General features: G+C 44.5%; 2 protein-coding genes across 2 annotated transcripts; one reads left to right on the top strand and one right to left on the bottom strand.

Moving 5' to 3' along the window:
* The first annotated feature begins 5208 nt into the window (after window positions 1–5208).
* On the top strand, window positions 5209–6349 carry LOC105044409 (metallothionein-like protein type 2). Its single transcript, XM_010922289.3, has 3 exons — window positions 5209–5363; window positions 5810–5890; window positions 5988–6349. The coding sequence occupies exons 1-3, from the start codon at window positions 5218–5220 to the stop codon at window positions 6079–6081; spliced, it is 321 nt and encodes a 106-aa protein (XP_010920591.1). The 5' UTR covers window positions 5209–5217; the 3' UTR covers window positions 6082–6349.
* A 1739-nt stretch (window positions 6350–8088) lies between these two features.
* On the bottom strand, window positions 8089–23997 carry LOC105044408 (outer envelope pore protein 16, chloroplastic). Its single transcript, XM_010922288.4, has 6 exons — window positions 23672–23997; window positions 23532–23583; window positions 22054–22085; window positions 20654–20687; window positions 20455–20522; window positions 8089–8468 (listed from the first exon to the last, which is right to left on the bottom strand). Exons 1-6 carry the CDS (start codon window positions 23783–23785, stop codon window positions 8328–8330), a joined length of 441 nt encoding a protein of 146 aa, XP_010920590.1. The 5' UTR covers window positions 23786–23997; the 3' UTR covers window positions 8089–8327.
* Window positions 23998–24264: the final 267 nt, after the last annotated feature.

Here is a 24264-nt window from a genome sequence, read left to right as displayed (position 1 = left end):
TATGTGGCAGCAAGTAGAAAAACTTATTCTCCTTCACATAGCTAAAATTTTTTATAATTCCCTCAATCTCAAAAAGGAAACATAATCTATGTTAAATTCATAGTAAAATCCTAACTGTCCATTTATATACCTCTGCGGGACATATCAACAAACTGCTCTCCATAATGAACTCGAAAAGACACAACATTCGAATCTGCTATTTTTGCATGAATGACAAAACAAAAGTTATCGTTCCCATAGTCCACATTTGTATACCTTAGATTATCTTCTTAAACACTCCTTGGGACTATAATAGCATAACAATAACAATAAACAAAGGGATGAAAAATGTACAGAGCACTAACGGAATATTATATCAGACAGGCTATGGTATCCAATTTCAAAATCTTAATTTTTAAATAAAATATCAAAGACATGAATAAAAAAATAATTAAATAGGATGGACATTAATGAAATGTAGAACGACAAAGAAGCAAAAATCAAAAACATCACCATTTTATTGCACTGAGATGCAAGAACACATACCTGTGAGAAATGAAAAATCTCATCGTTGAAATCATCTATAATCTAGAACCAAAATGAGATGTAGATTGCAGCAATCCTCTCTTCATTATCGTCCGAAATCAATCCATACAGCGAACACGTCCAGAGAAATGAGTGGATTCTGTGGAAGGGCAGAGCAAAAGGGTTGAAAGTGACCCATCGGATATACGAGGGAAGAAAAGGTAGAAATATCTGATCGTACTACTCACATGACTCTCTATTATCCACATCACAGTTGAAGTGAGATTAGAGGGTATCGATGTGGCAAAAATAGTATCACGTAATCGCCGAAGGAAGCCTTAGACCTAAATTAGATCATCGGAAGGGCAAATTACAATGTTTTATTAAATGCAGGGTTGACTTTGCTTAAATTTTAAATATAGGAGGTATCTACAAAACTAGTAAAATTATAAAGTGGTGTTTATTAATTATCCTAATATTTTTAAAATTAAGTTTCATATGGCTGCGCCTTCTCCATCTATTTTTTCTTACATAAGAAATACAATTTGGGTTACTAACAAGATAAATTAGAAAAAACTATCCATTTGTGTTTAAACTTAAAAGTAGCTACCCACTTGAGTTTTAAGTAAAAACAGCTATCCATTTAAAATATGACTTAAAAGTAACTATCCAAATGAATGCGAAATGATCAAATTATCTTTGCAGTTATAAAACAACACTATATTATTATAAAGTAATACTATACTATTATAAAATTATACTGCACTATTATAAAGCAATACTACATTATTGTAAAACAATACTAGAATAAAAAAATATTATACTATGATAATATAATACTACTTTATTGTAAAAGAATACTACACTAATATAATATAATAAAGCAACATTACGTTATTATAAAAAAATACTATACTAATATAATATAATACTATCTTATTGTAAAGGAATACTATATTAATATAATACAATAAAGTAATAATATATTATTATAAAGTAATACTATACTAATATAATGTAATAATATCTTATTGTAACGGAATACTATACTATGATAATATAATACTGCAGTATTTTAAAGGATATAGGGATATAAGAATATAAGAGTCATTTCAACAAAAATGGATAGTTACTTTTAACTTATGTTTCAAATAGATAGCTACTTTTACTTGAAACTCAAGTAGGTAGTTATTTTTAAGTTGAAAGTATAGCTGAAAATTTATCTTTAGTTCTTTATTACTAATATTTTTAAAATATTGAGCTTCATGTAATTTGTTTTGAGGAGAAACAAGGGGGAGATAGCCATCGAGGTTGATGAGAAACACAAAAGGGTGAATGGCCATGGAAGCTGATTGGAAACACACTTAGATTATTAATATTTTAAAAAATTTGACTTTTCAATTTTACCGAAAGTCACCTGAGAGACCTAAAAATTGGAGTTTCATGCAACTTCTTCTGCGGAGAAAAGAAAGTGCAAACCCCCCCATCCTTGAAAGGAAACTTGGTTCCATTTCACCTTAATTTGTCTTCATGTCCTTTCCCACGTCACTCGACTTTCTCGAAGCAATATAAATTTGATTAGAGTCTACTAAATAGATATTTACTAGCATGTTAGTCCTTAATTTTTCTTACTTTTCTGTCCAGCACCATCTTTCGCCAAGGGTGACAAGATGTTAGCCGAAGTCTACTGTGGAGATCAATAGAAATTCCCATGCCGAGATCTTTGTCCATTTCTTAAGAAAAAGGTCCAACCTACATGCCTCAAAAGCACCAGATCACGAGCTTTCGACTTTTGCAACCATGGTTGAGTGTCAATGTAATTTATACATTGTTGTGGCTCGATTTTTTTAAATTTTAGTGCATCACATTATTTTCTTAAAATTGAACGAGTATTATTCAGGGAGAACAGAGTCTACAACCAAAGCTAATTGGACATACATGTTTGCTTCGGTTGCATATTATTACAAGTGTGACGAGATTGCAACAAAAAAAAGGTGCAAAACCATTTGCATACGTAATTAAATTGCCCAAAGAAAGTGACAAATACCTACAACTATGGCCCGCTTTCACAACCTGCGAGTCATTGACAATGTAATCCATCACGGCGGTAACGAGGCCGCCGTGTTCCTCAAGAACGTGTATTCCATTGTTTAATGTGGGAGTGACGCAAGGGATGATGCAAATATAACACACAACTATGAGAAGCACTAAAATATGAGATTAAGCTGAAGTTTATATAGGATGTGTTTTGGAAGTGCTGCCCCATAATAAACCGTCCCTCTTCAAGGCGCCCTCAGCTTGTAGTTGTTCCCTATGCTCCTTTCATGACGTTGACTGTGAAGACATATAAACATATGAGCTTCGATTTCTTGGCCATCATTTGGTCATCCATCAAGTATTGAATAAAAAAAAATATCAGTTAGTTATAACCACTGAATCAAAATAGAACATCCATCGTTTGTTATAGCCACATGATCGTAATATTTCCCTACCCTAGGGATGAAATGGCTTTGTGGTGTCAAACAAAATAGTCTTACAGTTGTAATTATGCGATCTTGTATATTTTATACATATTTGTTATTGGGAGCAATAACGTAACGTAGTCTGGCCTTTTTTTTTTTTTTTTTTTCTTTTGATTTCTATTGGATTTGCTAAATAAGATGATTCATGAATTCGCCGTCTTCATAAGTCACTTCGTAAGCTCAAACAGGCCTTTCGCAATTAATTTGCCAAATTCTTTGCTATATTTCTCCCTGCTGGTTTTTTCTGATCTAAGATGGTATCTACTATTCACTTATACGGAGAGTACCTTCTTCACTATTATTTTCATATATGTGGATGATATGATCATAATTGGTGATGATTCCTTTGTTGTTGATCTCGTCATCCTTATGATTCACACGGAGAGCCCAATCTGATGCTATCTGTATCAACCCACAATCTCATCCAAAAAAAATTAATTAAAAAATATTATTTAAATTTTTAAATTTTATATAATATTTAATATCTTTTCGATGAATAACCAATGTAAGATTAAATACATGTTCGTACAGATCCTAACTACCTCAAGATGACAGGCTCTTTTTGATGATCCATCTTGTTATCTCAAACTTATATTGCGCTTACGCTATCTTGCTATCATCAGATCAGATATTTTTTTTATCTTATGGATGCTCTGAGCCAATCCATGCTCCTCATGAGTTTCGTTGGAAAGCTGTACTTCAAGTGGTTTGCTACCTCAAATCGTCATCAAGACCCGATCATTTCTTCTTTCTTCCAACCTATTATCTCTTTTTGCTTATTCAGATTAGGATCGAACATATTGCCTCACATTTTGAACATCTATTATCAGATATTTTACCTTCCATAGTATCAGTACGATATGATATAAGTCTAAAAAATAAAATATTATTTATTGTTCACCTGCTGGAGTAGAATATCATGTTATGGCATCCATTGTATGTAAAATTCAATGATTAAACCACTTACTTCACTGCAAAGATAAAGTAATAAATAATAGATCATAAATCCAATTGATCTTATTCCAATCTACCTCTACCTCTCTACATATAATAGAGAAAGAGAGAGAGAGAGATTTATCTTGCAGGTTTAGTTTTGTAAAATTTTAAATGAATATTTCCAAACAACATTTGTCTTTGAAATATTCTCATTCAAGTATATTGGATTAAATAATAGAAATCCTTTGTTTCTTGCCGAGTCTCGTGGATGCCGAAAAGTACTTAGCTTATAACTAAAAATTACATCTAAAGGGTCACCCTTTGACTAATAATTAGCAGAGAAGATACATATATTGAAATTTTATCTTCACAGCAAAGATAAAGTTATAAATAATTTTTTCGAAGGCCACGTCCAACACCTACTTTGCCTAAGTGACGTATTAATATCTCAAAATTAGCAAGAGATCTCGCAGATTGTATTTTCTCGTATCTATAATTCGAATTGTGAAAAGTATATATATTTCTTTCTTCTTGGGTGGACACAGGAAGTTAATTTGTTAAGCCAAGAAGTGACGTGCATCGCATTTATTTACGTGTTATTTTCCTTGATTCTGATATTGAAGGAGAATAGTCAGCAGGAAATAAAGTATTTATTAATGATAATGATAGCTGATAGATGCATTTCGATCGATAGTTACTATAAGCAGCATATTAAAAATATAATATATGGATGTAGCATTTCTATTTTAAAAAAATAAATGGTATTATTTACTTCATTAATACCTTATAGTTCTGGTCAGATAAATGTATAACTAAAGTATTTAGCACATTGACGAACCAAAAGAAAGATTACTCCCCCCTTAACTCTACCACTTTGCAGTCCATTCGCGCGAGTAACATGTTCGAGACTCCCTCCGTTCACTTCTGAATCATCTAGAAAGAAAGCAATGTTGTGTTAAGCTAAACAAAAATTTCTTATGGGCTATCTGGCAAGCTGGATTCACTCCCAAGATGCAAAACTCGGAAATATAATAATCTTTTATTAGAGTAAAGAAGGAGTGCCTTCGAAGTTAAGCAAGTTGGAAAACGAGGCACCGTAGAGAGAATTTTTGTTTTGATAATAAAAACGACGAGGGGTATCCGGACTCAATTATACGTGCAATTATGGGACCGAGGCGAAGGGGATACCCGAGGCACTGGATGACGACACGTGGATGGCGATAACGCCACACTCTCCCCTCGGGGGCCTCTATAAATGAGAGGCCTTGGCCTTGGTTATGGGGCCGTGTTTGAGAGAAAGAGAGAGAGTTTATATTTCATTTTCAGAGTGAAGAAAATGTCTTGCTGCGGAGGGAACTGCGGGTGTGGATCTGGCTGCAAATGCGGCACTGGATGTGGAGGGTAAAAACTCAGGAATTTCTCCATGATTTGTTATGTTTTAATTCTTTCTCAGTTTCTCCCACATATCTTTTTTTCTTTTTTCTTTTTTTTTAAAAAAAATCAGATTTCTTGGTTCTCCTGGGCCTGCTTAGCTGATCAGGGGTTCTGGCAAAATAAGCTATTATTTTAGTTTTGTTATGAGACGATTCTCGACTTTTGGTGTTTTTGATGCGTTATTCCCTTTTATTTCTTTGGTTTTTGAGGGATTATGGAGTTTCTGCACCATAGGAGGAGGTGGCTTTCTATGGTCCTTTTGTCAGCCTTTGTTCCGATCCCATGGGGGTTCTCCCAGAGTTTACAAAAGCTATATTTCTTTACATAAAAATTGTTGTATAACCACGCTCTAATTGTTTCCCCACAAAACTCATGTCGTATCTTCTCTTTTTTTGATGGATCATTGAGTGCAGATGCAAGATGTACCCTGACATGGCTGAGGAGAGGAGCACCACCACTCAAACCGTGATCATGGGGGTTGCACCTCAGAAGGGGTATCATGTCTCTCCTACTCTACCCATCTACTCCTTTTTTTCTATTCCTTCCCTTTTGATATTATCTTGTTGGAATGGGTTCGATTTTGTTTTGCAGGCAAGTTGAAGGGTTCGAGATGGCGACTGGATCCGAGAACGGCGGCTGCAAGTGCGGATCCAACTGCACCTGCGATCCCTGCAACTGTAAATGAGATGCAAAAGCCTCAAAGACGGGGAGGGAGGGAGTTAATGAGTGCTAGTGTTGTTAATTTCTAGTGTCTGTGTGGTGCCCTGTAGTTTGTCTGTACTTAGAACTAGGGTGTTGGTGCTAAAAATAACCGGCTATGGCTCTGGAGCGGGTCTTGCCATGGCCGGCGACAAAATCACCTCTCTCTCGTCTACTTATCCTGCTTTCTATCTCTGCTGTGCTGCTTTACTTTATGAAAAAGAAATAGAGCTTATCCGGCTTTCTATCTCTCATGTTGTGTCTCTTTGCCATGTGAAAAAGACCTTGGGCTCCGCCTTTAACGTGCCAGTGTGACCTTGTCTTCTTTCTTTTGCTTTGGCTTGATATGATGAACGGCATCGCTATCATGTGGCCCGGCTTGTCGCGAGGTCCCCGTCTGGGGACGGGTTTCGGTTCATAATGACTGCGATAGACGAGCGTCCCAGCCGAGCGCGGTGCCACCTAAAAATGTTGCCATGGATTAGTCGCTATGTTAGCCATGGATTAAGTTATGATATTTCTAGAGAAGGTTTGGTTTGCGTTATCTCTTCGGGGAACGTGGAAACAGACCGTCCACATGATTGATTGAGGCTAGCTTATTTAATCTTAAAAATAATCTTAGAATTCATAATAAGTGATTTACCCAAAAAATAATGTCATCTTTTTGGTGGTACATGCCATTATCCACTGGAATGGAAGAACAATCGAATAGGTCACACTCAAAACGGATCTGGTAAAAAGGTTTGGTAACAGCGGCCGTGGGCGGGCGAGAAAGTTTCGAGAAGGGTGGGACTCTTTTTCTTGCTGAGAGGCAGCTTGCGTGAACGATACGAGCATCTCTCTACATACACCTACAAGGCTCGACTGGAGCGGATGGGTCATGTCACACAAAGTTTCTTTAAAGGCAGATACCAAATTTCCGGCAGAAGCGACTATAACAATTCACAACCAGTTTGTCTGCTTGCAATCTGATTTGAAGTCGTCAGGGCTTTTCTAATGCCAAGAAGGCTCTTGCTGTCTTTACGGAAATCGAGCGTATCAAAATTGTGTTTTTGTTCCCTTTGTTGACAAAGATCATCTCATGGCACGCCAGGTAGCCGTAGCTCCTCCCTGAGTTTGAAGAACGAACAATTTTAGCATTAGCGAGTAGAAGTCAAGCTGAAGGAGGCTAATTATTCCGCACTGACTCGTTTGATGGGACTCGGACCGGTTCATTTGTTTCGATTGTTGGTACTAGAAAATTCTGAGCTGCAGCGAATTTGTCATAGAAGGATATCATTCCAATAACTCATGCGACAGCAGTTTGACTTGGATAAACACCCTCTGAGTGCCCTCACTCACCTACAGCCCAACTTACCACCAAATCTAATTGCAGCGCAGATTTACCATCTGAGCTGCCTCTGAAGTTGGAAATCATATGCGGATTTGAACAGAATGAAATAAAAAGCACCGGCCTTGGTAATTGGACCTGAAAATGCTCTGAAAACAAGCACCTAACTCGATCTGAACATCATGGTTGGGTCCATTTGGCGCACACATATTGGATTGATTGGTTCTCACCATCACGTCACCACGACCCAGAAGTTTGGTAGTCAGGCTCTAGATACTAAAACTGCAGATATTATCTTATCTTCCACGATTGAAGCTTAAAAGCATTTGAAGGAACTTCCATTTCGCAATAAAAAGAGTGGCGTGTAGGAAAGTAGCATCATCATGTGGGTAATGGTCCCCTTCCAGGAACGCGCACATCTTTTCACATGGGAAAAGAAAGCGAGAGACGATGCTGGTTGTCGCGGCGCTATCCTAAATAATTCCTGCTTCATGGCCCGAAGGCGGAGGGCAGGTCCAACAAAATCTAAACTAAATTGAAGCATCTAACAAAGGAGTTGTTGGTACATATCTGATATGAAGGAGTTCACCTCGGAATAATCAATGATCTTTAACTCTAAGCCCCTGCATGGTATTCAAAAGCAACTTTGGGCAAGCCGAGGACTGCCACAGCATCAAATATTAGGTTAAATTCTGAAGTTTCTCATGATTTGGATGGATATATCACCTCACCTTACTCTCACCTTCGATTCAATCCAACAGATGTTGGCATATTTATACTCACTTTGGATGACAGGAAGATAAATTCAGCACTGAAACTGATTGTTTGTTATGGAGGCAAAAGACTTGACGCAATTATGTGCAGTAGGGCGCTGGCGACATTGTGCAAATTTAATACAGCCTTCAAGCGAGGTTGTTGATCAACTCAGCAGCAGTAGCTATGGCAGCTACAGTGATGGCATCGGCGATAACCTTGTCTCGACCATGACCGCCAGCAGCCGATATAAGTGCCCCAGTCATTGCACCACCAAGCATTGCATTCTTCTGCAGCAGCAAAAACAAATGAATGAGAAGGCCATGGTCTTGCTGTACACGTCCGGCGATTCAGTCTGCATGTCCTGCACTTCACTAAGTTACATGCCAACATTGAATAACTAAGTTGCATGCCATCCTGTGACACGAGTAACTAATTGGAACATTGAACTCATTGTGACTGGAACAAAACAATCTCCAAAGCCACTATTGTTACTTTCACTAGATACATGAAGTACATGACAATCCTATTCAGACAACAATCCGCCGTTATATACCACCAAAACATAAAACTAGAGAATAAACCCTATTTCTTGTAACCGAATACAATATCTTTAAACAAGAATGCCACTTGAAAACTTTTTCTCACACAAAAGCCGACTATTACTATAGTACCAATAGCTTTTCTTTTACAAAAAAATGTAGAGCCCCCTCGATCATTTTGGAGGAAAATATTGTTCACTTGCTCGAAATTAATAATGCAATGTGCTGGATTCGTTGCTTATTCAATTTAACATAAACATCAAAACATAGTCTTTGCACACAATTTTTGAACACACTAGTCCATAAATTCTTTTGAATTATTCTTTCCCTAAATTCAGATACTGTCCCAGTCTTGGCCGAGTCAGATTTGACGTATATGAAAAGGTAACTTAAGTTATCAAGAATTAATTAGCAATATGATGATAGCAAATTGCAAATGAACTGGCCAGATAACAAGCCTATGGCATAAAAGCACAAATCAAATGACGTCAGGAATTGAAAAATCCCCGTCAAACTTTTGACTAGTGGAAGAGATATCTTTATACCTTAACGAACTGTTAAACTAGGTGTTGGGATATACCGACTGATCCCTATATGCCGAACTGTTCTCAGAACGGTACGACCGACATCCGACTCTACCTACCGAACGAACAGACGACTCCGACAATGACTGCCGACAATATCCGACCGAAGGTATGTCGGCCAAACAGACCAATACTGTCTCCAATCAGTCGAGCGGCCGAATCCATATCACCGACTCATTGTCGGAGGTGATAGCCGACATCCGACTTTCACAAGGCACCAGATCAGCCAACAATATTTTCGAATCATCACCCGACGATCAAATACCGATATATAGTCGGCCATCCCGTCCAAATACCGTACAACCGCTATGGACTGTTGTCCTGCCAAGGACATGCTGTACGACCGCTATGGGGCATTGTCCTGTCAAGGACACGGGTTAATTCTGATGACCTGACAACCCACAACGATTTGATAGCCCCCGACGATTTGACAACTCCCCAATTGTCTGCACCATTAATGGTGGGACCATACCGCATTCTACTATAAAACGGAGTAAGGCAACAGTTTTAGTAAGCTCTCAAGCTCTCGAGCTCTCAAGCTCTCGAGCTCTTTCTCCCTGAGCCCCTGATTTTTTCCACTGTTGCCTAGTCTTCTCTCTGACTTGACCGTCGGAGGGTCCCTGTCGGAGGCATCTCCGGTCAATGAGGATTTTTCTTGCAGATGCGCGTTCCCGGCGATCAGGCGACGAGGGGATTGGCCGCAACAGATTTGGCGCGCCAGGTAGGGGGCGGCTCGTACTTCATAGAGCTTGAAAAATCTCTCGAGATGACAAAAATCAGGGCTCAGCGATCGAGAGCTACCGGATCGGCGAGGCGCTCTTTCCACCAGGAAGAGGCCCCTCCTTCACCCTCTATGGCGGAACCCAGTTCTCCGCATCCCGCGGTGACCACGGAGGCACAGATTACGACGATCGTGCGGCAAATGACTGTTCTAACGGACGCGGTCAAAAACCTCCAACAACGACCGACCCAGTTGCCGCAACCGCCGGCGGAACAACTGGCGGCGCACCCGATGCCGTCCAAAAGCAGCCGCCGATGCCCACATCAACTTCCGTCTCCTTCTCAAGAGCAACTATCTCAGCACTCCCACCGAGAAGGGGGAAGGCGGCCACGGCGCTACACCCACCGATCTCGGCGTCCCTCTCCTTCCCAGCTGGAGCGAGCGAGAAAGGAGAAGCGGCCGCGGACACCGTCCGCCTCCCTCTCAAATTCGTCGGGAGGCTCGACTCCTGAGATTTCTCAACACCGACGGTTGGACGACTACGAACGTAAGTTCGAAGAAATCGACCGTCAGCTTGCCCAGCTCCAGGCGGATGGTCAGAAGTCTTCAAACGACGTTGACTTCCAGACCACCCAATCTCTCTCCCGATTTATCCTCGACGAACCGATCACTAGTCGGTTCAAGATGCCTCATGTAGAGCCTTACGACGACTCCACCGACCCAGTGGACCATCTGGAGAGCTACAAAGCTCTCATGACAATTCAAGGGGCAACTGATGCCCTCCTCTACATCGGCTTCCTCGCCACCCTTCGTAAAGCTGCCAGGGCCTGGTACTCCAACCTCCGCTCAGAAAGTATCCACTCCTTCGGGCAGCTCGAGCATTCTTTCGTGGCCCATTTCAGCACTAGCCGAAAATCGCCACGAACCTCAGACAGCCTTTTCTCTCTCAAGCAGGGAGAAAATGAGACACTCCGACACTTTATGGTTTGATTCAACACGGCCACACTTGAGGTTCGGGACCTCAACGAAGACATGACTATCTCGACCATGAAGAGGAGGCTAAGGGGGTCCCGATTCACATATTCCTTGGACCAGATCCTCCCCCGGACATATGCCGAATTGCTGGAGCGCGCGTACAAATACATGCGCGCGGACGAAGGAGCTTCTGACTAGCGCCTGACCGAGAGCACGAACTAGAAGGAGAAGCGGAAGAAAAATCGAGCTCCTGCCGAACCCAGCAGACCCCGACCGATAAACAGGTCTCGCCCCGATGACGGAGCCCGAGATCACCCCGACGGCGGAGTTCGAGGCCGATGCATCGCAGGTATGACTCCTACACCCCTCTCTCTGCTCCTCGTGCGCAGATCCTGATGGAGATCGAAGGAGCGAAATATCTGCGACGGCCTCCGCCTCTGAAGGCAAAGGGCCTCGACCGGAGAAAATACTGTCGATTCCATCGGGGCCACGGTCACAACACCGAGCAATGCATCCAACTTAATGATGAAATAGAGGCCCTCATACGATAAGAGTATCTCGAAAAGTATCGAAGGGACCCACCGGCTCGATCCCTTTCCGACCGACGACCCCAACCGACTGAAGAGGCAACAAACAATCAGCCTACTACCGGAGTCATCAACATGATCTCCAAACGACTGGACCGAGGGACGACTGCTGAAGGAAAGTCGACAAAGAAGCCACGCCAGGATGCTGTAATCATCTTTACAGATGAAGATGCTCGAAGAATCCAAACTCCCCATGATGACACTGTTGTTGTCTCGGCAACAATAACGAATTATGATGTAAAAAAGATTCTTGTTGATAATGAAAGCTCGACTAACGTTTTATTTTACTCGACCTTCTCCCGAATGTGACTGTCGACCGACCGACTCAGGAGAGTCTCTACGCCCCTAGTAGGTTTCACCGGAGATGCCGTCGCAGTGGAAGGAGAAATTGCTCTTCCTGTGACAGCTGGGGCCGAACCACGACAAAGCACCATTCACTTGACCTTCACGGTCGTCTGAGTACCTTCGGCCTACAACGCCATACTTAGAAGATCTGGACTAAACGCTCTAAGAGCGATAGTCTCGACATACCACTTGCTGGTCCGATTTCTGACTAAAAATGGAGCTGAAAAAATGCGCGGGGATCAACAGCTCGCTCGACGATGCTTCCAAATCTCAACTCAAAATAATAAATCGGAGGATTCTCTGTCAGTCGACAAGTTGGACCAACGGGAAGAGGAGGAATAGGGTGAACCGACTGAACAGCTGATTTCCATCCTAATAGCCAAGAATCCTGAACAGGTGATCTGGGTCGGATCGCAGTTGTCCGACCCGGAGCGACAGCAGCTGATAGAGCTACTGAAAGCCAACACCGACATATTCACTTGGTCGGCAGCGGATATGTCCGGCATCCCTTTGGAAACAATAACTCACCGACTCAACATCGTCCCTGGCATGAGACCGGTGAGACAGAAGAAACGGTCTTTCGACCCCAAAAGATAGAAGGCCATCAACGAGAAAGTAGACAAACTACTCGAGACGGGCTTCATAAGAGAAACCACATATCCCGACTGGCTCGCCAATATCGTCATGGTGAAGAAAGCCAACGGAAAGTGGAGGATCTGTATCGACTATATCGACCTGAATCGAGCCTGTCCGAAAGACAGCTTTCCACTACCGAAGATCGACCAACTGGTGGATGCGACGTCCGGTTATCGACTGTTCAGCTTCATGGATGCCTTTGCCGGATATAACCAGATCCGGATGGCGCCCGAGGACGAAGAGCATACGGCCTTCGTGACCGCCAAGGGCCTTTACTGTTACAGAGTGATGCCCTTCGGTCTGAAGAATGCCAGAGCCACCTACCAGCGACTCGTCAATACGGTCTTCAAAGCTCAAATCGGGCGCAACATGGAGGTGTACGTGGACGACATGCTGGTGAAGAGCGCACAAGCTTCAGATCATGTCCAGGACTTGGAAGAAATCTTTCGCACTCTTCGACGACATCGGATGAAGCTAAATCTGACCAAGTGCGCCTTCGGGGTGACTTCAGAGAAGTTCCTCGAGTTTTTCGTTTCTCAATGCGGAATTGAGGCCAACCCCGAGAAGATAAAGGCGATTATCGACATCGACATCCGAACACCAAAAAGGAAGTACAGCAGCTCAATGGAAGGATCATCGCACTCAACCGATTCATTTCTCGATCGACTGAGAGATGCCTCCCGTTCTTTAAAACCCTGAGGCAGACAAAGGACTTCTCTTGGCCGAATGAGTGCCGGCAAGCCTTCGAAGATTTGAAGAAATATTTGACTTCTCCACCTCTGCTTGTAAAGCCAGAGGTCGGAGAAATATTGTACCTTTACTTGGCTACCGCTCCGGAGGCGGTTAGTTCGGTACTCGTCTGGGAGGACGAGAGTCAAATTCACCGACCCATATATTATACCAGCAAAGTGCTCCACGAAGCCGAAACTCGGTACTCAAGAGCGGAGAAGATGATATTTGCCTTGGTCATATCAGCGCAACGACTCCGTCCATATTTTCAAGCGCACGCCATCGTGGTCCTCACCGACCAACCCCTGAGGGCGATCCTGCATCCCCCGACACATCAGGACGACTGGTGAAATGGACGGTGAAGCTGAGCGAGTTCGACATCCAGTATCGACCGCGACCCACTTTGAAAGCTCAAGTCCTGGCCGACTTCATTGCGGAATTTCCGACAACCGATCAAATGTCGAAAGATGGGAGCTCCAAAAAAGCTGCGACCTCTGAATATAACCCGAGTCAACCTGGGTATTACACATAGATGGAGCTTCCAATGCTCAAGGGAGCGGAGTCGGGTTCCTGCTTACCAACTTGGAGGGAGTAGTCACCGAGTACACCCTCCGATTCAACTTCAAAGCCTCTAATAATCAAACCGAGTATGAAGCGCTTCTCGCTGGCTTGAAAGTGATGAAGGAGCTCGGGATCGACAGCCTCAGAATCTTCTCCGACTCCCAGCTGATTGTAGGGCAAGTCAGAGGCGAATTCAAAGCGCGGGATCCAACCATGGTGAAATATTTTCAAAAAGTGAGAGATCTCATGGCGCACCTCAAGTATTTCGAGATCTCCCACATTCTCAGGACGGAGAATGCTCGGGCCGACGCACTCTCCAGGTTTGCGACATCCGCCTACGGCGCTTTGGGCCGGACACTCGTAGAGAGTCTCGAGCAACCGAGCGTCGACAAAGTTGAGGAGGTGCTACAAGTGATGATCGAGCCAAGCTGGATGGATCCGATCGTTCAGTATCTGACCGACGGAATCAGCCCCAAAGATCCTGCGGAAGCCAAGCGACTCCGGTGGACAGCCTCCCAATATGTAATGATGGACGGGCGACTCTACAAAAGGTCGTTCTCCCTTCTCTTGCTAAAGTGCCTGGGACCGACGGACGCGGACTACGCACTCAGAGAGGTGCATGAAGGGATCTGCGAAAATCACCTGGGGGGCAAATTCCTGGCCTACAAAGTCCTACGGCAAGGATACTACTGACCCACCATGAAGAAAGATGCGACTGATTTGGTTCGGAGGTGTGAGCCATGTCAAAAGTATGCCAACATACAACACCGGCCCACCAACCAGCTGACTTCTATTGTCGCCCCATAGCCCTTCGCCCAATGAAAAATCGACATACTCAGCCCTTTCCCCCCGGCGTCTGGCCAAAGAAAGTTCATAGTCGTTGCAATCGACTACTTCACCAAGTGGGTGGAGGCCGAACCCCTGGCACAAATCACCGAGCGTAAGATGGAAGATTTTATCCAGAAGTCCATCATCTCCAGATTCGGACTGCCACACACTATCATCACCGACAATGGGTGACAGTTCGACAACCAAGACTTCAGAGAGTTCTGTGCAAGATTTCATATCACACACAAGTTGACCTCGGTCGGACATCCACAGTCCAACGAAGAAGTCGAAGTAACCAACCGGACTATCCTCCATGGATTGAAGACTCGACTGAACGAAGCCAGAGGCCTCTGGGTCGAGGAATTGCACTCGGTCCTATGGGCATATCGAACCACACCCCATGTTCCGATCGGAGAATCTCCTTTTAATTTAGCCTATGGGACGGAAGCGATGATCCCACTCGAGATCGGGTTACCATCGATTAGAGTTGAGCAGTACTGTGAACCAGGCAACTTCGAGTGTCGGAGAGCTGACTTGGACCTCCTACCCGAGCTCCGATGCGAAGCTCAACTCCGCATGGCTTCCTACTGACAAAGAGTGGCCCGATACTACAATGCTAAAGTTAAGCCAAAGTTTTTTAGATCTGGAGACCTAGTTTTAAGGAAGGCGGAAGTCTCGAAGCCTCTAGATCAAGAAAAACTGTCCCCGAACTGGGAAGGACCCTACAGGATAGCTGACGCCTACCGACTTGAGACCCTAGAAGGGACAGCCATTCCTCGGACTTGGAATGCCGATAACCTAAAATTATACCATCAGTGAATTCTGTATGCCCTTGTTCTGAATACAACATAATTTCAAAACCCCAGAGTCAGCAAAGTTCGGTTCTCCACCGCGGGTAGGCCCTCATCAGAAGTACGAGCCCCGACGCCCTGACTTGGGCCCAATATTTCGTTGGGAACCTACGGCCCGATCGCCGACGACACATCGAACTCTTACGAGAACCGTTCTGTCTACACTAACGGAAGGCCAGCACTGGCAATGAAACCTCTCTAAGTTGAAGCCGCGCTCTTTCCACAGTCGACTCTCGATCAACGCGGCTGGCTAACTTGCCGACTTAGCTTCGACTAAGAAGGATAAAATGCCAGGACGACCGACGTTGCACTTGCGACATACCGACTTGGTCACGACCGATCGAAGGATATTCGGCTTGCCACCGTTTATCATACATCGCGACGTATATGCCCGACCAAGGGCAGGGCAACGGATATTCAACTTGTTATCGTTATCCTAACCGAATACGTCGGATACCACTCGACTATCAGATTCTACGGCACGATCGTGTCAACAAGCTACATCGCACTTGCGACATACTGACTTGGTCACGATCGGTCGAAGGATATTCGGCTTGCCACCGTTTATCATACATCGTGACGTATACACCCGACCAAGGGTCGGACAATGGATATTCGACTTGTCATCGTTATCCTAACCGAATACATCGGATACCACTCGACTATCAGATTCTATGGAATGGTCGTGTCAACGAGCTACGCTCGGAGATTGATCGACACTCGGCTCGACGTGCACGCCCGGTCAAGGACTGGGCGATGGATGCTCGACCTACAGTCGACACCCGAGCTAACTACATCGAACGGCTCTCGACCATCGGATCCTACGCCATCCTTGTGACAATCAGGATGTCGATCTGCGATCGGGGCTTGCTCTGCCCTTAGCAGGGCGCACGCTACTGATTACCTTGGTCGACTACACTGGATCCTATCGAATATCCTAACGAGGTATGTCGGATTTACGACCTATACCCTCGGGGATGTCTCGACGAGATATACATTTTGAACCGCATGCAGTGAAAAATTTGAAAAGTCTTCAATTTTATTTAGTTGAAGTTAGACTTACAAAATTGGGCCGAAATCCGATTACAAGTATCAAAGGCGGAACAAAAAAAAATGACGGAACAGATACACCGACTACTCGTCGGAGTCAACTTCCTGGACCGAAAAAAGTTCGGGAGCGACCGGTATACCCGCTCAGGTCGGAGTGGGATCGGAGGTCGGAGCCGCCTCACCTTCGGTAGCTCGTTCCGCCGGTCCAGGGACGGCCTCCTCTGCAGCCGTCTGATCCTCCGGTATCGGGTCGGCCTCATCCTCTGCAGCTTGTTCCTCCGACCCCGGAGGGACGACGCTGCTCAGGTCGAGTTCCGGATATAGCCCCAGAATTGCACCCCGGGGGTCCTCGTACCCCACTCGATAGGAGGCGAAGCCGCTCTCGAGAAGCTCCTCCCAATACTCGTCCGAGCCACGGAAGTCCTCCACTGCCCAGCTCAACGCCTCTTTGGCCGACTCTACTTCCGCCTTCGCTATGTCGGCGTCGGCTTAAGCGGAGGACAAGTTCTCCTCGACCTTGGCCAGATTCTCCAGACTGACCCGAAGTTGTTCGCATTTGGCCTCGAACTCGCTGATACAACCGTCCCGCTCACACTGCAGCTGATGAACGAAATGGATCTTGCGCTGGACCTGCTCGAGGGCCGACTGAAGTTCGGCCTCCGAGGCAGCCAGGCCGTCGGTGAGTCGGAAAATCTCTTCCTCAAGCCTGGCTTCGCGGTCGACCGACAGCTTCAGCTGTTCCACCAGCGTCGCCTTCTCGACTTCGGCGGTTTCCGCCCTGTCCTTCCAGGCCACCCGGATGTCGTCGAACCTCCGGTACCCAGCCTCCAACTTGGACATGGTGTGGATCACCTGCAAGTAGAAGGCCGGTCGTCAGAAAAATAAAATGATGAAAATAATAATGGAGAGGAAAGAAAAAGAAGAACTCACTCCGATCATGGTTGGGTAGAAGGAAGAGAGCATCTCGGTCACCTGCCGACTCTTCAAGAGCTCTCGATCGGTCGGGAGAATGAGAATGGTTGCCTAACACAACCTCCTGGCCAAATTGTGGTCGGTGAGAACCGACGCTCCCTCGAGGACCCGAGCGTCGGATGATGCGACGCGGTCCACCGACCTTGAGTCATCCGCCGGCACCATCAGAGCCTTCCCCCAAGCAGTCGCCCAGGCCCTGAAGTCGAAGAAAGTTGGGAAGCTTCAACTCGACTAAGCTCCTCCCGAAGGCGCGACGGGAGCCGCCGCAGGTCGTTCGGGCTCTCATGCTTCGACCCGAACCTCTTCCACAGGCGATGCCGTCGGTACTCCTTCGGCCACACCCTCCGCAGCCCCTTCCTCAGACGGCGCCTCGAGTGGCACCGCCGACGTCGATAGGGCGATGACTAGTTCAGAGCCCGATGCTCGTCCGATGTTAGGCTGTGCAGCCGCCATCGCCACGGCAGTCGGGGATGATGTCTGGGGCCTCTTGGGTGGCCGCGAAGGTCCGACCCTGGGCGCCGGTCTCTTCTTCGCCGCATGCTGTCGAATGTCGGCATCTGTCAGTTTTACTCTCGGCGGCATGCCTGAAATTTCAATGAAAAATTAGCACGAGTCCGAAGACAAATGAAAAAGTCAAAAGACGACTGACAGACCGAACTGTACCTAAGTGGAGAACCGAACTTAGGCCGGCATCATAAAGAGCTTGCTCGGTGACGAGCTCTCTCTGCTTCGGCACCAACATATCCTTCAGTCAGTGAAAATCCTCTCGGTCTTCTGCCTCCACTCGACTGTTTTCGTTCGACTGAGTTCGAGGGTCACCCCAGCGAAAAGGAAACCCCCAGGGTAGCGGAGAAGAAGCAAAAAAAAATTGGTTCTTCCACCCATGGATCGACGATGGAAGATCGGTAATAAATGAAAGGCCCTTTTGGAGATTAAAGAACCACCACCCTCGGGCTTTTGGGTGGGGTCGGAGGATGAAGAACGCCCGGAAGAGAGAGATGCGGGAAAAGATCGGCAAGAGCCGACACGACAAGGCAAAGCTGATTATTAGTCGGACTGAGTTCGGTGTCAGTTGCGCCGGGCAAAGCCCATAATAATCCAGGACATTCCAGACGAACTTCGGAATCAGAAAACGAAGACCAGTCCGAAGGTCCTCAACGTAAAAGGCCACCTGGCCCGGAGGCAGGTTGTTAACCCGACCATCCACCCCAGGGGCGAAAAGTCGAAACTGCTCCGGAATACCATATTGTTCCCTAAGCCATTCGACGCTCGGCCCCGAAAGTGAAGAAGCCTCCACCTCCGGGGTCGACCGAGAATCATCGGTCGGGTTCTCCGACTGACTTCCTCGAAGAGAGGTTCTAGCCATAATGCTAGCCCCAAGAAAAGAAACCGAAAAGAAAAATGCAAAGGGAGCGAAGATGCAAAGGGACAAGAATGAAAAGCTTCGAGAAGGGTTTTCAAAGGAGGAGGACAGGAACAGCTACCTGGGACTGGAGGACAACTCGACAGGGCCTCAGCACCAGAAACAGAGTAGTAAAAAATAAAGCTTTGGATACAAGTGGCCGCATATATATAAGACGGTCGAGATGAAAGCGCGCCAAACGAGGATTTTTCGGATGTTGATACGTGGCAGCGCCTGGGCCCTTCCTTGGTCCAACGGTTCGACGCATCTGTCCCAGATCGAGCCACGTCGCTTCCATCCGCGCGAACGGTTCTGACCCAATAGCCCCCCAACGCATGGCGGAAAAATCGCATCTCGAAATTAATAAACCGACGGCGGTTTTAATTAATCGACGGCGGTTTGCGTTCTCAATGAGACGTCTGACGCTGGCGGTGGTTTGCGTTCCCAATGAGACGTCTGATGTCGGATCATCCATTGATACGGTCGACGGAGTCGGAGCGTGACGTGATGAAAAACCACTCCTTTCACCCGAGGCCGTCACCCATGTGGTAACGCGGGCCAACACGACATCAGACTTAGGAATGGGGGGGCAACTGTTGGGATATACCGACTGACCCCTATACGCCGACCTATCCTCAGAACGGTCCGACCGACGTCCAACTCTACCCACCGAACGGACAGACGACTCTGACAATGACTGCCGACAATATCCAGCCGAAGGTATATCGGCCAAACAGGCCAATACTGTCTCCAACCGGTCGAGTGGCCAAACCCATATCACCGACTCACTGTCGGGGGTGACAGTCGATATCCGACTTTCACAAGGCACCAGATCAGCCGACAGTATTTTCGAGTCATCACCCGACGATCAAATACCGACATATAGTCGGCCAGCCAGTCCAAATGCCGTACAACCGCTATGGGTTGTTGTCCTGCCAAGGACATGCTGTACGACCGCCATGGGGCATTATCCTGTCAAGAACATGGATTAATTCTGATGACCTGACAATCCACAACGATTTGATAGTCCTCGACGATTTGACAACTCTCTAGTTGTCTGCACCATTAATGGCGGGATCATACCGCATTCTACTATAAAACGAGGTAAGACAACAGTTTTGGTAAGCTCTCAAACTCTCGAGCTCTCAAGCTCTCTCTCGCTGAGTCTCTGATTTTTTCCACTGTTGTCTAGTCTCCTCTCTGATTTGACCGTCGGAGGATCTCCGTCGGAGGTATCTCCGATCAATGAGGACTTTTCTTGCAGATGCACGTTCTCGACGATTAGGTGATGAGGGGATTGACCGCAACACTAAGTCACGAGAGAAAACAAGGATAAGAGACTGGAAAACAACCGATGAGCTATTTGCCACTTGACCAACAAGTGGGCAATATAATTATTTGCCAGGGCAAAGCTTCTTTATCATTCTTGAGCAAGTCGAAGATAGAATTGAACAGTAAAACCAAAGTAAAATAATACAAAAAGAAGAATTTACCCAGTCCCTAGTACCACGGATACTTTCCATTCCATACTCCATCCCAACATACACTCCAGCCGTAGTTCCTGCAAAGGCACAACACAAACAAAAGTGAACAGTAAACATTGCGTCAGGTGTAAAACAATGAAGACAGAAAATGCTACAATGCTTCTCCAATTGTCAAAAAACATGACATCAAAAACTACGTCAAGCTTACCCCAATATGCACCTTCTCTGCACATCTTCCTTAGCTGCAGTCATAGAACAGCATCAGTGTAAGAACATGTCATGTTTTTGTACATTTTTCCTCTATTTTGTGAAGTAAAATACAAATAATATAATTCAATTCCCTGGATGAATCCATATGGAAACTCCAAAAAAGCAGAATTCCCAAACAAAACTCTTAAATTTGAGGGTTACCATGTATTTAACAGAAATATCAGCAACTTTTGCTGAGTTTAGCAATTGAATTAACTTGATTAAGTCAAGATGTAACTATCTCAACCAGTTGTGTTTTAAAATTCCTGATTTAGGAGTGTGGTCAAAGATGCAGAGGCTCATCTGAATTAGTATTGTATCAGTAGCAAAAATCCTGAGCATATGTAATTGATCACTAATCAACACTTTGTCATCCATCTCTTAGAAAAAATAACACCAATTCGACATGTTTCCATGCTACACTAGACAGTGAGGGCAGGTAAAGCCAAATGCAAGTCCTCCTCCACATTGCAAAGTACATCATGACAATTAGAGTGGGTGCATTCAAAAAATAGAATAAAATAAAATAACAGTCGGTGATCATCTTTGTTGAACTCAGGGCCTCTCCCCAGTTGACTTGAGGAGAAAGGTGCCAACAGGTGGGCCAATGCCCCACTTGCAAGCTTAAAGTTGTTTTTCTAATTGTTCCGATAACTGCTATCCTTCTGGATGAAGTAACCATTCCATAGTTATCTTCTCAATTATATATAAAGAAGAATTTATCCATTTATCTCAAAGCGATCAGTGAATCAGAAGACAAAAGCATATTATTTTGGGCCATGACCTTCTATATAACATATGGCCTTCAAACATCAGGTTTGCGTAACTTAATCCTCCATTCTGCCATCATTTTAGCTAACTGAGGGCGGCTACACAAGGGGACAAACATGTCATAAACAAACAAGGCTTCTAACCATACATGTATTCGTGAAGCATTGATTGGAAACAATGGTGGGCAATGGTCATGTCTTTTATCATAGAAATCTCAGCAACCACATGCAAGTCACAGTCTGCATTACTTATTTGAGAGACGTCAATGCAGCAAAAACAAATTATGAGAAGAAACTGTCTTAGAAAGAAGAAGACATCATATCTATCACCTGTTTTTTATTTGTGATTCCTATTTAGCAATATTCTGTGCTTTCATGACATGCATTTACTAAGCTTAATTTTAGACACTGAAGCAATAAATTGCACTCACATGCTATTTCTGGGTCATAATGCAATTTTCTTAAAATATTGACCATGTCTGGGTCATTAAAAAGCTATGTGATGCACAAAATAACAAGCAGGAAATACATTAAGGCTATACTAAAGTTCATTGGAACTATACAAATTAAGAAAGCAAGGAACACTTACTGCATTATCAAGTGTCGCCTTTGAAAATTGTCCTACAAAAAATAATAATATAAGTTAAATTTTGTAAGTAATAAACAAGTTGGCTTAACTTGTAAAGATTTAATCTAAACAGACAGCTACATTTTGAAGAGATTATATCTCATGGTCAACAACAAAGGGTAACCTTATTCTCACTTAGAAGCAGCGTGTAGAAATGCTCAAACAAAAAGCACATGATACATTAGAAGACAACAAGAAATAGGACTTTGAGATTTAGTAGTTGTCATAATGCATTCTCTGAGATGCAAGGACAAGATTAAATAGAATAAAAAAAAGTGACTAGACAGAGGAGGGGAAAAGAATCAAGAGATGCAGAGGAAATAAGATGATAAAAAACAGCTGGGGAAAAACATCAACCAGGCCATAAGGCCATTTATAACATTATAAAATCCTAGACCTTGTCCATGATTTGCACCTTCTAGGATTCTATTGACAATTTCTATTAGCACTGTCATTTAAACAAACAATTCAATGCAACAAGTTTCTCCTGCATTATATCTGTAACCAAAATGAGAGGTCAAACATGGCATTACTTAGATGAGATGTTTCAATCTCGTTCACACGATAACAACAGATAGATATAACATCATTCCTTTCTTAAATAGATTGTCCCACCTCAGGACCATCTCCAACATGGCCAACCAAGCAAAAATTCACGTCTTAAGTGGTGTTATCATACACAAATCCTTTTCAGCTGGCACATGGCCCTGTAAGCCCCTCGAGTACCCATTTTGGAGTCATTTGCTCTACCTCAACAATCAAAATACAAATATTTGTGATCCTTCTCAGTGACAACTGATCATATATTCATATCACATGGTTTGAATAGCCCGAGCCAGCAGATAACTTGCCATTAGAATTAGGAAGTAATTCTAATGCAATATCTGTTAATTGAAAGATAGCAACCAACCATCATGGAGACAGGCCATAATGGCAATGATTATTAAAGTACCATCTCTATTGACCATTTTGTACTTGAACAAGTACACAAAAGCACAAATTTATCCATATTTTGTGAACATAAGGAACCCACTATATGAAAAAAAAAAGAAAAAAATCCTTAAGACATGCCAAGCACTACTAATTTTAACTCAATGAAGTCACTTGATTGGAAATTACCAACGGCACCTCTAAAAAAAGAAAGAAACCGTACATAACAGTTGTTTCAGGTGTCTTGGTTAGTGTTTTTCTGTCAAAATTTCAATCTTATACTTCAAATTTTCCCAAGAAGGACGTTAAGCTACTTGTTCCAGTACCATTCCCAATCTAGGCGACGCTTGGCAATAATTGCAACCGCGAATTATGGCGATTCCATGAGGAAAAGAAGATATCAGGCCAACTAATGATCCAGAAAAAGCAAACGCCAGACGCCAATTACAAACCGACTTGCCGGTAACATAATTCAGAGCAAATGCACGTAAAACGGAAAGGCGAAGGACCTTTCTTGAGGCAGTCATAGGTCTCCTCCACTGCAACCTTGGAAGCAGCAACCTGGGAAGAACACAAAACCGACTCTATCATAAATCTGAAATCGGAAAAAAGGGTATGGAATGGGAAAGAGATAGACAGGAAAAATTACAGCTCCGATCTTTAGGAATCCTTCGACTGTGCGTTTGAAGAAGGGATTACCCAAGGAGATGTCGAAGTGCATATGGGGAAAGTACAGGAATCCGGAGAAAACACTCATCGGCATCACGCTCTCTTCTCTTCGGACGAGAGCCCTCTCTCTGGCCACAAGACCAAACCTAATTCGCCGTGATCCACCGGTCGCCTTCTTCGTTCCGCTGATACGCTGGGGGGAATAGAGTAGAGAGCAAGGGATACGAAAACATCCGCCCGCAAGGCCACCCCGATGAAAGCCCCGAATTGCTAGAAACCGCGAGGAGAATGGAGGGTGACCGGCCCGCTAAAGTGTGTTCCGGCTTGTATTCCCACTTTACCCCTCACTAGACCGATGCTTTAACGGTTTTTATCCTACTGGGGATGCGACTGGGGTGCATGGTATTCATCCCCAACAAAAGGACCAAAGTGAGATTGTCGAAAAGAAAGACAAAAAGAAAAGTGCTCCGCCGGTGCGTCGATCCGTGTTTCGGAAACAAAGTACCGGTTCAGAGAACGTAGCATGTGTATGGTCTCACCGCCGCCGCCCTGTCACCACCCGGGACGTCCCAT

Source organism: Elaeis guineensis, chromosome 5 (assembly GCF_000442705.2).
Source record: "Elaeis guineensis isolate ETL-2024a chromosome 5, EG11, whole genome shotgun sequence".
In the NCBI taxonomy this organism is placed as follows: Eukaryota; Viridiplantae; Streptophyta; class Magnoliopsida; order Arecales; family Arecaceae; genus Elaeis; species Elaeis guineensis.
The sequence above is the reverse complement of the archived record's forward strand: the minus strand, read 5'-3'. Positions and strand labels throughout refer to the sequence as shown.

Coding starts and splice junctions, on each gene's coding strand:
- LOC105044409 (XM_010922289.3), top strand. CDS start 5,218: ATGAGAGGCCTTGGCCTTGGTTATGGGGCCGTGTTTGAGAGAAAGAGA. Junction 5,364..5,809: donor TGCGGCACTGGATGTGGAGG/GTAAAAACTCAG, acceptor CATTGAGTGCAG/ATGCAAGATGTACCCTGACA. Junction 5,891..5,987: donor GGGGTTGCACCTCAGAAGGG/GTATCATGTCTC, acceptor TTTGTTTTGCAG/GCAAGTTGAAGGGTTCGAGA.
- LOC105044408 (XM_010922288.4), bottom strand. CDS start 23,785: ATGCCGATGAGTGTTTTCTCCGGATTCCTGTACTTTCCCCATATGCAC. Junction 20,688..22,053: donor AGGCGACACTTGATAATGCA/GTAAGTGTTCCT, acceptor CTATGACTGCAG/CTAAGGAAGATGTGCAGAGA. Junction 8,469..20,454: donor TCCGTGGTACTAGGGACTGG/GTAAATTCTTCT, acceptor TTGCTGCTGCAG/AAGAATGCAATGCTTGGTGG.